Source organism: Dendrobates tinctorius, unplaced genomic scaffold (genome assembly GCF_039654945.1).
Source record: "Dendrobates tinctorius isolate UK_male_01 unplaced genomic scaffold, ASM3965494v1 ptg000013l, whole genome shotgun sequence".
NCBI lineage: Eukaryota > Metazoa > Chordata > Amphibia > Anura > Dendrobatidae > Dendrobates > Dendrobates tinctorius.
Window position 1 is genome coordinate 18,692,997 of NW_027361681.1, and position 13,993 is coordinate 18,706,989.

Below are 13,993 nucleotides of genomic sequence, written 5' to 3' on the forward strand. Positions count from 1 at the left end.
GGAGTCCCTGAAGCAGGCTACAGCTGTCTGCCGTACAAGTAGAGTTCTTGGGAACATCTGTCAGGAGGAACTGCAGAGTACCACGGTACTGGAGATCTTCACACTTAAAGGCGCTATAGAGGAGACGTTCAGGAAAGGCACATAAGTTGGCGGAGGGGAGCGTTCCATCTTGTCTGGAGGTTGACTGAGTCTCTGACCCGGAGGACACGGCCCGGAGGCAGGCACCCTTGTGTACCGCAGACCATGAGTAAAGCTTTGGAACTACAAGCCCCGGTGTCCTCCATTCATTCTTGCGCCAACCCGCTCAGCACCACTACATCTGGGTACCATCCTTTACACTGCCTGTGCCTCTCCTCATCCATTGAAACTACAAGGCCCTGGGGCTACAGCTTCACCTGTGGAGAGCTACACCATCTATGCTGCAACACACCACCAGCCCCAGATGATCCGCATGCAGCGTCGGCCTAACATCTCGCTTGCCGAACACCACAGGTGGCGTCGCAAACTATTCCATTCCACTTAAACTACATTACAAACTTCAACTGATTACTTGGGCGCCCAGGGCCACGGACCGGGTCACCGCTGCTGTGACACATACCCGACACCGGCCCGGTACCAAGTACCCCACGGCCCTGGGAGGGCGACCCAGACGCATGCCACAAACTGTCCGCTGTGTGATCAGGACTAGATCACAGCAGGTTTTATGCTGCTAAAGGAAAGAAGACTCTTCACATTCATCGACAGCAATCAGTGCAAAGTATAATAGGCGCCAGAATGTGTGATTCATTACCTGGCAGTCATTATTCAAAGATGAAAAATCTCTCACCGTCACGTCCCGGATCTGCAGCCGCTGACCACTATTCTGGATGGAGATGCCGCTGCCCTCGTTGAGTGGTTGCCCGTTTTTATACCACATAATGGTGGACTCCAGAATGGCGTCAGGCTCACACACTAATGTTAAGGTGCCTCCAAGACGAAGGGTGGTCTCCTTGGTCCCTGGTGGGGGCTCTTTGATACTTGGTGGAGCTAGATGTAACAAGACATAGTAGCAAGAATTATTCCAACCTCGTTAATAAATTAGAAGGTGTAAGGCTCGTTCCAATGACCGTCTCATACGTACATGGTCTGAGCAGGTTAATATTGGTTATCACATTCACCAAGAGTATTGAATAGGGCTGTCCATGTGGGAATCTCTTCTCTCGGACTGATTGCCAGGGTGAAAAATAAAACTGCAGTATCCACTGGGCTCTTCCGAATGAGACTCACACATTCAAGTCTATGGGTGCGCAAAAAAAATGGCTCCCATGTGGATCATCCGTGTTGCATCCATTTATGGATGCACTGCCGTTATTAACATATGGAACGGTTCGGGGTGTTGTACATTTTTGTAACTGTTGCTGTTTAAAGTAAGATGTCATACTGATATAAAAAATGGACACATGGATGATGCACCAATGGCATATGGATGTAATAGGGATGATGATACAGATGGAAATCTGACAAATTTTCAGACGTTTATCTGAACCCAGTCTTATGGAAGCGGAGTGTGCAATCGCTCGCCCCTTAGCAGCCAGGTCTTTTGGGATTAAAGGGCAATCTGTCCCATAAAAGATAAGCAGATCTACCACCTTGTGTGTGGTTATCTGGGCTGAGGTCTATCACTTACCATGGACTGTGAAATATATACGTTTTTCTGCAGATCCTGCTGGATTTTGTACTTTGCATGTATAGGTTCCCTGGTTCGAGAGCTGGACGCGTGATATCTGTAAGACCTGTCCCCCTGAAAAATGAACGGAAGGATCAATATAAGACTAGAAAGTCACTCAGATAGTACATGATGGGGATACACGGATTAAGAGCGAGCTGCGTATGTCAGTATGGAGTGGTCTGCTATGGACAGCGGATTTATGCGGGGTGCTACACCAGCAACCAGCTGATCACCCCAATGCTGTGACCCAAGGCAATCAGCGGTTACTGCCCACCTCTGCAATCCTGCAGAATGAGAGTCGTTGCAAGCGCTCAGTGCCATGGGGTACATTGAAGGGTTCTCCTATATTACCGCTATAGAGCAGAATTTGGTTAGCAATAACATAAATTGTAAAATTGAATCAAATCCGACCAAATTCTTTATAAGTTGCAGCAGTCAGAGGACATCACACCTGTGTATGGACAGTTCAGTGGTGCAGTGTGTAATGTGTACCTGGCATAATGAGGAATCCTTTGCCGGGCTGAAGGCTCTGCTCATCTTTGTACCAGGTCACCTCTGGAGAGTGATGAGACTGCATGTCACAGACCAGCGAGATGGAGCCGTGCAGGACGGCGCTGACGTTTTCAGTTCTTGCTCCAAGTATTCTGGGAGGAACTAAAAAGAAAAAATATAAGGCAGCCTGATCCAGCAAGTAGGGCGAGACCAACGACTGAGTGGGGCGAGACCAACGACCCAAGTGCTCCAGGACAGCAGGAACCGTCATTTCTGCAGCCATGTTCTCACCATGAACCATCAGGGTGAAGAGTCTCTCTGCGAATCCGGCTGAATTCTCCACCACACACACATAGCTGTCTATATCCGTCACCTGCACCGAGTGGATCTGTTAGAATAGGAAATAAGACGGCAGTGAGTTCACAGGAACGGCCCGGACATATCGTGCTAGTGAGGCAGAGAATTACTGAGACTCAACAATCCTTAGATCTGCTAAAATACACACTTGCATCACCTGGGGAAGACAGGGCAATTCATGTATTAGTTCTGACAACCAGCGTGTATATCTTGTGTGAGGTTGTCAGCCCCACCAGCGGTTATCGACATCGTGAAGATCCCAATCACCATGAGCCTTGCATTATGGTCCTACCTGTAACCTTCGTCCTTCCTCCAGGACTTCATACTGGTCCGCAGTTGTCAGGGTCAGTCCATTCCTCAGCCATGTGATGGTCGGTGGGGGGATGCCTGTAGCATTGCAGTGTAACTCAGCCGTTTGGTTGTATATAACAGAAACCTCCTGTATCAGTCCGTCCACCTCTCCGAGCACAACCGGAGGAGCTGGAAAAGTCATCATTGGACATGGAAAATGAGGATCCATGGACGGGATAAAAATCACCCCATCGTCACACTCAGTAATCAAGCACAATGGTGACAATGTGATGATACAGTCAGAGAATTGGGGATGTCACTCACTCAGAACCGCAAGTTCATAATGCAGTCTGTCATCTCCAGCTTCATTAGTCGCCTCACAGGTGTATTTCCCAGCATGCTCTGCATGAGCGACGGGAATCTGCAGGATGCGCCCATCTGAAAATGACAGAACATTACAAGCTAGGTCATCCATGTGGGGATTACATACACATCAGGCTTAGAGTCAGGCTGCATAGTCTTTGGAGGCAGACTAATTGCTAGCGATGTGCAGTCATTTCAATGGAACCTACAGCGATCAGCATTAATGGGTGGAAACCTCCCAGTAAGTGTTCAGTTTCTCTGCAGTGCCCCCAACAGGGACAGTGAAGCATTGCACGGCACCCAATAAAATCAGTGAGTTATCTGTGTCATAACGGACAGGACGGGTCCCCCAGAGAGAGGTGATGCTCTTTATAACCGCTCTATCCTTTTGCCTAGAGATGCGGATCCTAAAAAGAAGACTCTCCATCTAATTACTGATAAGGACACATACAAATTTGCTTTTCTAAAGTGGAGAATCTCTTTAAATGAGCAGGTAGGACCATTTTCTCAAGTTTTCCTTCCATTATAGATGATACTATACTGAGCTCCTCTTACCCAGCAGCACCAGTGTCCCGTCGGACTCAGCCACCGGTTTTCCGTCCTTGTACCAGGTTAGTGTCGGGGGTGGGATGGCATTAGTATCACAATATAAAGAGATGGGATTGGAGGCAACCACCTCTCTATGTTCTGTGAGCTCTTCATCCTCATCCTCTTGGAATGCCAGTTCAAAGGCAGCGCTGGAGCCCCCCGGCCTGTGAAATATTGGGGGTACTAGAGGAGAGACAACACATCATTAAGGAGAGTAGCATAAAATAATTAAAACACAGAGCTAGTTTAATATTCATCTCCTGTCTCATCTGAGACTTATCTGTCCTTGCTCCATAATTTACACCGCAGCCTTGCTTGTTCAGCTAGCTGTTGTGTAGGAGTAGGTCAGCAGGAAGCCAGGGAGGGATAGAATTCATTATCAAGAACCCCCCTAGAGACTGAGCATACAGTAGACATAGACTAAAAGCAGTGCCCTCAATAAAGGGGAGACTGGAAATCATTAATGCTAATAAAAAGTAATGACACCCCTTGTATGTATAAATATGGCCGACACGAACCCTGGACATTCACTTGAAACTCTCGTTCGTCTTCTCCAGCGACATTTGTGGCCACACACGTATAGCGCCCGGAGTCGGTGAGGCGTATAGGTTGGATCTGGAGCACACGTCCGTCACCCAAGATCTGCCTCGCACCGTAGGTTTCCAGCAGCTGAAACGTAAAACCTCATGCTCAATATTCAATGTGACGGACAGAAGAGAGGGTGGAATATGTAAGACATGTCTGACCTGCCCGTCCTTGTACCAGTGCACGATGGGTTTAGGTACCGCCCGCAACTCACACTGAAGGGTTAAAGTGCTGTTCACCTTGGTCTTCACTTCCTTGGCGCCGTGATTTTCCCCGGAATCCCTAGTGATTTGGGGAGGAACTAAGGAAAAATATTAGTTGGACATTTTTGTTCAGAATCCTGTTTTTCAGGGCCCTGAATAATCAATATACATCAACCCTGGATGTTAGCTTCCCTCTGCTTACTGTCAGTGAATGGAAATATTCATTTTTTTTTACTTCCAGTAGCTGAAAAGTCGCACAGACCTCAATTTATAAAAGGTGGGAATTATTAAAGTCAGTTTTTCTTGTGGCTGCGATGGCAAGTGTGGCACAACGTTCGATAAATGACATATAATACTTCTAACTCTGGGGGATTACTTTTTACATCACCTTGGAGTGAGATTTGTGACGTTTAAGCAAGTCGTACTTCAGAAATCTGGTAGAATGCTCGTTCCCGATTATCTGCATTACATGCTGCCGATACCTGATGAACGTGCCAAATGCTTGTTCAACAAGTGATTGGATTGTTCATGGTGGCAGAAAATAATTGCTGTCGGCAGCACGTCATACCTTGTGCTGCCGACATGTATGAAGACAGAATCATCGTATGCATGCGTAGATGGGGCTCCTTTGTATCACCACTGCTCTCCAGTTTCCCCAGCCGCACCACTGTAGTCTTACTGCACTTGTTTTTTCCATCAGTGCCATAGATGTGGAGCAGCAGTACTCAGACTTCACTTGTGGCTGGGGAGAATGGGGTCTCATTCTGGTGATCTACAAGGATCTCTGCACTCAGATCCCCATTGATCAAGTGGACAGGTGATAAATACTTCTGAATGGAACATCCCTTTAAACATCATATACATAGAAACTGGCAACCCCTTTAATACACTATTGGTTCGAAATTACATAACAACTTACTGAAAACTTTAACTTCATAATTCCGGACGGCTTCTCCGATCTCGTTGGTTACCAGGCATCTGTACTGACCAGCATCATCTTCCTGGGCATTCACAATTTGCAGACCATGACCTCCTGGGAGAAAGCAAAAAATCTAATTAGAAAAAACCCTTCATTTTGAACATATTATCTGACTGCTGAGTTTCTTTTTTTAACATGGATACAGAACTGAAGCATTGCTACCAGGCATCATCTTTACGTTGTCCGACTCTCGGAATGGTTGGCCATTTTTCAGCCATGTAACAGTCGGTACTGGAAATCCCAGAGCTTCGCAGATGAGTGACAGTGGGTTGTTGACAATGACGATGACATCCTCGTCAGCCCCATCGTCCAGGTTTCCAGAAATGGTGGGACTCACTGGGCATGTGAGGGGACGACAAAGTTATGTAAAACCAAAGTACCTTGTACCAGACTTCAGTCACAGACATTATCATTATGGCGCCCGCATACAATGTAAACTTACCCAAAACTGTTAACACAAAATACTTGCTAGTCTCGGCAATGGGATTCATGGCCAGACAGGTGTAATGGCCCGCAGTGAAGACACTGGCCGCTTCGATGAGCAGCTCGGACCCATCCGCTGAGATGTGGATGCCGTCTCCGCTGAGAACTGGCTGGGAATCTCTGAACCAGGAGATACTGGGCGCTGGATGTCCTGATGGGAAAGAAATCACTCCAGTGATTACCACAAGTGTCTGCATCGCCCTTCTACTATCAGACAAAGTAATGAGCATAAAAACTGTCGCAAGAGATGAGTGCCAACATTTCTGAACCTATGGTGCACTATAGGGTCATGTCTATAAAGTTGATCCAACTTTTTTGTGCAAAATTTTGGTGCCATAAGGCTAAAATGTGTCAAGTTACAGGAAAATCTTAAATGCCATTTGTATGAATTTTGGATAATTTGCACCATTCTTTACTTGCTGCAAAAACATGCCTTTCAGTTTGTTTTACCTGAAGCTCGGCAGCGGAGACGAATGGGCTGGCCTTCAGCTACTCGGAAATGTTTGTTGTCTTCATCATCTTCAATGGTAGGTGGGACTGCAATGTAGAAGATACATTACTGGAAAGCAATTCTTGTAAAGAGCATTTCTTCATAACTTTTTTTGCACTCTGTGCTGATTTCTTGCTCTGTCTGCCAGTCCTGCTCTGCAGCCATTTTTAATAGCCATCACTAGTCACTCAGTCACCAGGGCTGCACAGCAATGCACAGTCTCTGCACGCGACAGCACAATTTAATCATCTATTCTCTCCACAAATGGTTACATAAGTCAGAATAACCTCGCTAGATATGGTGGTGGGAGAATATGAGGCCTGTCTCCTGGGGATCACCCTCTTTAGGAGATTGAAGATATTACATGAGATCTGCACACACCAGACACAGATGTCACACCTAAGATATGGACCATGAATTTCTTCCTGGCTTCTCCGGCTGCGTTAGACACGACACAAGCGTAGACTCCGCCATCTTCTCTTTGTGTGTGTAATACTTTGAGTACCCGACCTCCTGGTTAAACAAGGGAAATGGATTATCATCACTCTACCATATACTATCACTATTGAGGGGCTAAAAAATATATAAAGTGCTCTCAGTGAGAGAAACAAATTAGGAATCTTGTGGGTATGATACCTTTTAATGGCTAACAAATAATAGTGAATGTTGTTACAAAGCAAGCTTTCGGGACTGCTTATGTCCCTTCATCAGGCTGATATGACAAAATATTTGAAGAAACCTTATTTATATACAGTTTAAAGCACAACATTTCAATAAACAAACAATGAGCTTGAAGAGAGAATCCTTAATTAGGTAAGATCAGATAGGTAGTATGAAAAGTTCTGAAGATCAAAGGGCTACTTGGAGAAGATAGCTCAGATATGGTAATGGGTCATAAAACCTTCTGACAAATTGAGTCCTGTATGAATAGAATCAAAGATAGTAATGAATTTATGCTCCCACACTCTCCGATGTGTCTGTGATTTAAAATTGCCTTTTAAAATGACAACTTTCATATTGCCTATGTTGTGTCCTGGACCACAGAAATATTTAGCCACAGGTAAATGGGTTTTTTTGTCTGTAATTGTATGACGATGAGACCTCATCCTTGCTCTCAGTCTCTGTCCTGTTTCTCCAACATAGCGGCCACCCACAGGACATATATTGCATAGAATTAAATACACCACATTGGAAGAGGAACATGTGAATGTCCCTGGAATCTTATAGTCCTGCTGTGTGTTGGGAATTTGGATTTTGTCTTTGGTCTCTATATGAATGCAGGTTTTGCATCTTCTCCCATTGCAAGGATATGTTCCTCTTGGTGAATCAGAGGGCATTGAACTTCGGATAATGATGTTTCATAGATTGGGAGGTTGTCTGTAACATAGCAAGGGGGGGTCTTTGAATAGTGTTTTTAACCGATCATCCTTGTGTAGGATATGGTGAAGTTTCTTAGCCATTTTTCTGAGTATTTCAAGCTGTGGGTTGTAGGTCACTACCAGAGGTACACGATGATTTTCCTCTTTTTTTCTGTATTGAAGTACTTGACGTCTAGGGATCCTTGTGGCCCTAACGATCTGATCATCAATGGAGGTGGGATGGTAACCTTGATTTAAAAATGACATTTTAAGCTGGGTTAGGTGTTCATCCCTGTCCTTGGGACTGGAACAGATACGGTTATATCTGAGGGCCTGGCTGTAGACCAGGGGTCCCCAACCGCCGGTCCGCGGCCCAGCACCGGGCCGCTGCAGTGCCCTTGCCGGTCCGCGGACACAAGGGGAGCCAGGGGCGGTCAGTGGCGTAGCGGGGGCTGGGGCGGCACGCAGCAGTTCTTAGCGGCAGCCAGGGAGCGATCAAGCAGCTCCGCTGCCTGCAAGAGGGAATAGCAGGAGCAGAGCTGCAAGGACCCGTCCACTGCGTCCAGCTTCCTGCCCGCCGCCCGCGCTTCCTGTCTCTGACTGACACAGAGAGGAGCGCGGCCGCTGCTGTGTCAGAGCGAGGAAGCGCGGGCGATGCTGCGACAGGTGAGAGGAGAGAGGTGGTGTCTGTGTGTGTGTTGGTCTGTGTTTGTGTAGCCTGGCCCTGGAGGAGATGGGTGTATGTGTGTGTGTGTGTGTTGGTCTGTGTTTGTGTAGCCTGGCCCTGGAGGAGATGGGTGTGTGTGTGTGTGTGTGTGTGTGTGTTGGTCTGTGTTTGTGTAGCCTGGCCCTGGAGGAGATGGGTGTATGTGTGTGTGTCTTGGTCTGTGTTTGTGTAGCCTGGCCATGGAGGAGATGGGTGTGTGTGTGTGTGTGAGTGTTGGTCTGTGTTTGTGTAGCCTGGCCCTGGAGGAGATGGGTGTGTGTGTGTGTGTGTGTGTGTGTGTGTTGGTCTGTGTTTGTGTAGCCTGGCCCTGGACGAGATGGGTGTGTGTGTGGGTGTGTGTGTTGGTCTGTGTTTGTGTAGCCTGGCCCTGGAGGAGATGGGTGTGTGTGTGGGTGTGTGTGTTGGTCTGTGTTTGTGTAGCCTGGCCCTGGAGGAGATGGGTGTGTGTGTGTGTGTGTGTGTGTGTGTTGGTCTGTGTTTGTGTAGCCTGGCCCTGGAGATGGGTGTGTGTGTGTGTGTGTGTGTGTGTGTGTTGGTCTGTGTTTGTGTAGCCTGGCCCTGGAGGAGATGGGTGTGTGTGTGTTGGTCTGTGTTTGTGTAGCCTGGCCCTGGAGGAGATGGGTGTGTGTGTGTGTGTGTGTGTGTGTGTGTGTGTGTGTTGGTCTGTGTTTGTGTAGCCTGGCCCTGGAGGAGATGGGTGTGTGTGTGTGTGTGTGTGTGTGTGTGTGTGTGTGTGTGTTGGTCTGTGTTTGTGTAGCCTGGCCCTGGAGGAGATGGGGACATGAGGAGAAGGCCATGAGGGGAGTGATGGGGTGAAGGCAATGATGGAGAGACAGCAGTGATGGGGAGAAGGGAGTGATGGGGTGAAGGCAATGATGGGGAGAGGGGAGTGATGGGGTGAAGGCAATGATGGAGAGACAGCATTGATGGGGAGAAGGGAGTGATGGGGTGAAGGCAATGATGGGGAGAGGGGAGTGATGGGGTGAAGGCAATGATGGGGAAACGGCAGTGATGGGGAGAGGGGAGTGATGGGGTGAAGGCAATGATGGGGAGAGGGGAGTGATGGGGTGAAGGCAATGATGGGGAGAAGGGAGTGATGGGGTGAAGGCAATGATGGGGAGAAGGGGGTGATGGAGCACTCATTCAAAACCTATGGTGAGTTGAGTCACATTATAAATGTTATTTAATTATAAGTATGCACTGCTAAACTACAACAGTGTCCATAGCCCCGCCCCCTTATGACCAAAGCCCCACCCCTGCTACAACTCCATCCCCGCCCTGCCGGGCCATGGAAGAATGGTCTTGCTTGAAACCGGTCCCTGGTGCAAAAAAGATTGGGGACCACTGCTGTAGACAATGGATTTCTTAATGTGTTTAGGATGGAAGCTGTCCCATTTGAGGTATGTGGGACGGTCAATTGGTTTCCGATATACTGATGTTTGGAATGAACCATTTTGGATTTTTATGGTGGTGTCTAGGAAGTTGATTTTTGTTTTTGAATGGTCTAATGTCAAGTTTATGGTTGGATGAAATTTGTTGAATTTGTCATGGAAATTTAGAAGTTCTTGTTCAGGCTCAGTCCAGATTATTAATATGTCATCAATGTAACGGAAATAGGCAAAGGGTTTGATGGAGCAGGATGCTAAAAAGTCATTTTCCAGTTTAGCCATGAAGAGATTAGTGTACTGGGGTGCCATTTTACTTCCCATAGCAGTGCCGGTGCGTTGTAGGTAGAGCTCCTCACCGAAAGAGAAAAAGTTGTGTGTGAGGATGAATCTGGTAAGTGCTATTACAGACTTGGAGGGGATCCCATTGGCCTCAAGAAACATTTGGCAGGCCGCTAGTCCATCTTCGTGTGGGATGTTGGAATATAAGGATTCGACGTCCATGGTGGCTAAGATGGTACTGTCGGGGAGGGGACCTATCGTGGATAGCTTATTAAGCAGGTCTGTAGTGTCCTGTATATAGCTGGCTGTCTTCCTTACCAGCGGCTTGAGGATGTTTTCAATCCACCCTGAGAATTTTTCAGTTAGTGTTCCCACCTCTGAGATGATTGGCCTCCCTGGGTTGCCTGGCTTATGAATCTTGGGAAGCATATAGAAAGTTCCCATCCTTGGATTCTCGGGTATTAAGTCCAGAAGGTTTATGGGGTCTGTACATAGACCTTTGATGACTCTTTTCAACTCCCTCAGATATTTTGGAGTTGGGTCATCATCCAGTTTGGTGTAGTATTGTATATCCATCAGTTGTCTGTGAGCCTCTTTGATGTTGTCAGTTGTATTAAGGAGAACTATGGCACCACCTTTATCCGCAGGCTAAATTGAGGGGCTATCACAAGTGTGAATACGGGTATTCGTGCAATCACAGAGAAGAGAAAGCCCCTTACATGATGGGGCTTCTGCTGACATAGCCATAGATTTGGGGTCAAGTACCCATTGCTGGATTGGACAGTGGGACCCTTGTCCCATAGAAGAAGGGTCATAGCCAAGCTTTCCACCACTTGGGCCAATATTTAGTTTACTACATTAGCTCTTTATCTAAGTACCCTGACAATAGCACAATGGGTTGCTGACACCCGCCCCTTGCACTCTGCAAACACGCCCCAGTAGCGACCACATCGACGCTCCTGCACAAGAAGCCTTATAAGCCTTCTCTATGGACCGTCACTTAGGTACAATAAATCAATGACATCTTCCAAATTCACACTGCAGACCGTAGATCATAGACAAGGACGTTACCTGACTGCACGTGAGTATTCGCCTGTGGGGTCAGTGGGACCTTATTTCTGTACCACATGATGGATGGTGGAGGGACCCCATTGGCTTCACAGATGAGTGTGAAGGGGCTGTGCAGAGCGACAGTCACGTTTTGGGGTTCTGATGGGACGTTTGCAATTTCAGGTGGAACTGGAAGAAGATGGAATATAAAAATGGACGTCAGCAGGAGGAAATGCATGAAGGACAATAAATGTTAATCAATTTCATCAGTTCACCTTGCACCGTGAGGTCGTACTTAATATCCGTCTGTCCAGCTGCATTTATGGCCACACAGACGTAGTGTCCCGAGTGTGACGGATCAGCGCGGGTTATGGTCAGCTGCTGACCCTTGTTCTTCAAGATCAAGTCTGGTCCACTTCCTACTGGGAAGCCATCTTTGAGCCACGTCACTGATGGTGGTGGCTTCCCACTAACGACACATTCTAGGGTGATTGGGTCGCCCCTTGTGGCTGATATCTGTCTGGGGACCTGGCTGCTCCCGATTATTATTGGCAAAGCTGGTGACCAAAGTGAGAGATTTCAATAAATCAGTGCAATTTATGAAGCAGATCTTTATACATTGGCTATATGCAGTGGTTAATCAGCTGTGAATGATACCATGATGGTCCATGGTATCACTGCACTGAGCTGAAGGGGGTAGATTCTGGAAACAGAAGGGAAAATGCCAAAGGTCCCCTGATGCTTACCGTAGACCTCCAGTAAGTAATCCCGCTGACTGCTCCCGGCCTCATTGCTGCACACACAGCTGTAGACTCCTTCATTGGATACTTGGACCCTGCTCATCTGCAGCAATCGCCCTCCTGCGGCAACCTGGGCACGTTCCTCATCCACTAAGGGTGACCCTGGAAAATGAGATTTGCAGCGTTTTGGCCATTGCATTATTTTATTATTTTACCCTGCAGTGAATGGATCATTTTAGTACATAATATAAGAATCATGGCTTGTGCGCTTACCGTTCTTCATCCAGGTGAGCACAGGCGGTGGAGACCCCTGACATTCACAGGTAAAGCTGATTGGCTGACCCTCAATGACTAACATAGGAGACTCTGGGACTGCAGGGAAATTAGGAGGAACTAGAAAAGAGTGAGATATCATAGCGAGTGAGAAATGTTCCAGATGACATATATTAGTATGTCATCTTTTCGGCATTTACCCCAGATGATGACATTATAATGCTTCTCAGAGCGGCCGGCATCATTGGAGGCCTCACACGTGTATCTCCCCGCATCCCGCAGCTGGGACTGGTCGATCTACAAGGAGAAGACTCGCATTGTAACCTAAGTCATAAACTAACCAAAATAACATATGCACCAGATATAGCACTAGGCGGACACTGCATAGACATACACTTTGGACAGAGAGATGCTGACCTGTGTATGTACGCCTGAGGCCATGTTCACACGTTCAGTATTTGGTCAGTATTTTCCATCAGTAATAATAATAATAATCTTTATTTTTATATAGCGCTAACATATTCCGCAGCGCTTTACAGTTTGCACACATTATCACCACTGTCCCCGATGGAGCTCACAGTCTAAATTCCCTATCAGTATGTCTTTGGAATGTGGGAGGAAACCGGAGAACACAGAGGAAACCCAAGCAAACACGGGGAGAACATACAAACTCCTTGCAGATGTTGTCCTTGGTGGGATTCAAACCCAGGACTCCAGCGCTGCAATGCTGTAGTGCCACCGTGCTGCCAGTATTTGTAAGCTAAAACCAGGAGTGGAAAATATAATAAGAAACACATCACCACTTCTGTATTATCACCCACTCCTGGTTTTGGCTTACAAGCTGAGCAAATACTGAACGCGTGAACATGACCTAAGGAGTACTATCATGTGTGATACTGTCTGCTGAGCTATGTATCTAATCTTATCATGTGTGATACAGTCTCCAAATCCTTACCTGTAGGAAGCGCCCGTTCTGTATAACTCGGATTCCTGCTCTTTTAGGAAGTGGCCGCCCGTCCTTCAACCAGGTGATGGTCGGGGTCGGGATGGCGCTGCTCTCACACTCCAGAGTCACGGGATGGTTAATGGTGGCAGAAGTATTGAACTCTTCACCTAGGATGTTCGGGGGCACTGCAAAAAATGATAAAGGGGATAAATGGTCAATAGGACATGACCCCAGAAGTCTGACAACTCAGCAATGTAGAAGGTGTGTGGCCTCCAGACCGGTGTGGATGTGTCTGCACATCATTCAGTGCTACATCTATTATATTGTAAATTATACAATGGTGAAAACAACATATGCACATATTATGGGAATTGCTTACCGTACACCTGCAGATCTATGGTCCGGCCATCCTCGCCTGCAGAATTCACAGCTACACAGGTGTACATCCCAGAGTCAGAAATGTGGACTGCGGATATGGACAGAATCCTTCCCTGCTCCAAAATCTGACGATAAAGAAAGAAAGACAGACGTCCTGATGTGGCGAGGACAGAGTGACACTATTAACTAATAAAGCCAAGGCTATTATGACTGTTGGTGCACTGGATATAATCTGTATATCTGCTTAATGTTTTCACCATCAGGTGGAGATAATAAGCCCTAACTAATGTACGGGGCGATGACTCTGGCATGATA

The 13,993-nt window shown here is 47.1% G+C and overlaps 1 protein-coding gene across 2 annotated transcripts in view; it reads right to left on the reverse strand.

Annotated features, from left to right (window-relative positions):
• The window catches only part of HMCN2 (hemicentin 2), a 192,247-nt gene that overhangs the window by 37,379 nt on the left and 140,875 nt on the right, over positions 1–13,993 (reverse strand). For both annotated transcript variants that reach the window (XM_073559478.1, XM_073559477.1), the window contains exons 40-60: positions 13,680–13,803; positions 13,310–13,485; positions 12,555–12,651; positions 12,355–12,474; positions 12,088–12,243; positions 11,617–11,898; positions 11,363–11,530; positions 6,939–7,052; positions 6,500–6,586; positions 6,009–6,200; positions 5,729–5,902; positions 5,507–5,620; positions 4,546–4,685; positions 4,318–4,468; positions 3,767–3,982; positions 3,173–3,286; positions 2,850–3,037; positions 2,492–2,588; positions 2,201–2,362; positions 1,667–1,780; positions 827–1,026 (exon numbers count right to left, since the gene is read on the reverse strand). In XM_073559478.1, coding sequence (XP_073415579.1) covers positions 827–1,026; positions 1,667–1,780; positions 2,201–2,362; positions 2,492–2,588; positions 2,850–3,037; positions 3,173–3,286; positions 3,767–3,982; positions 4,318–4,468; positions 4,546–4,685; positions 5,507–5,620; positions 5,729–5,902; positions 6,009–6,200; positions 6,500–6,586; positions 6,939–7,052; positions 11,363–11,530; positions 11,617–11,898; positions 12,088–12,243; positions 12,355–12,474; positions 12,555–12,651; positions 13,310–13,485; positions 13,680–13,803 — 3,186 coding nt within the window. The remainder of the gene's footprint in view (positions 1–826; positions 1,027–1,666; positions 1,781–2,200; positions 2,363–2,491; positions 2,589–2,849; positions 3,038–3,172; positions 3,287–3,766; positions 3,983–4,317; positions 4,469–4,545; positions 4,686–5,506; positions 5,621–5,728; positions 5,903–6,008; positions 6,201–6,499; positions 6,587–6,938; positions 7,053–11,362; positions 11,531–11,616; positions 11,899–12,087; positions 12,244–12,354; positions 12,475–12,554; positions 12,652–13,309; positions 13,486–13,679; positions 13,804–13,993) is intronic.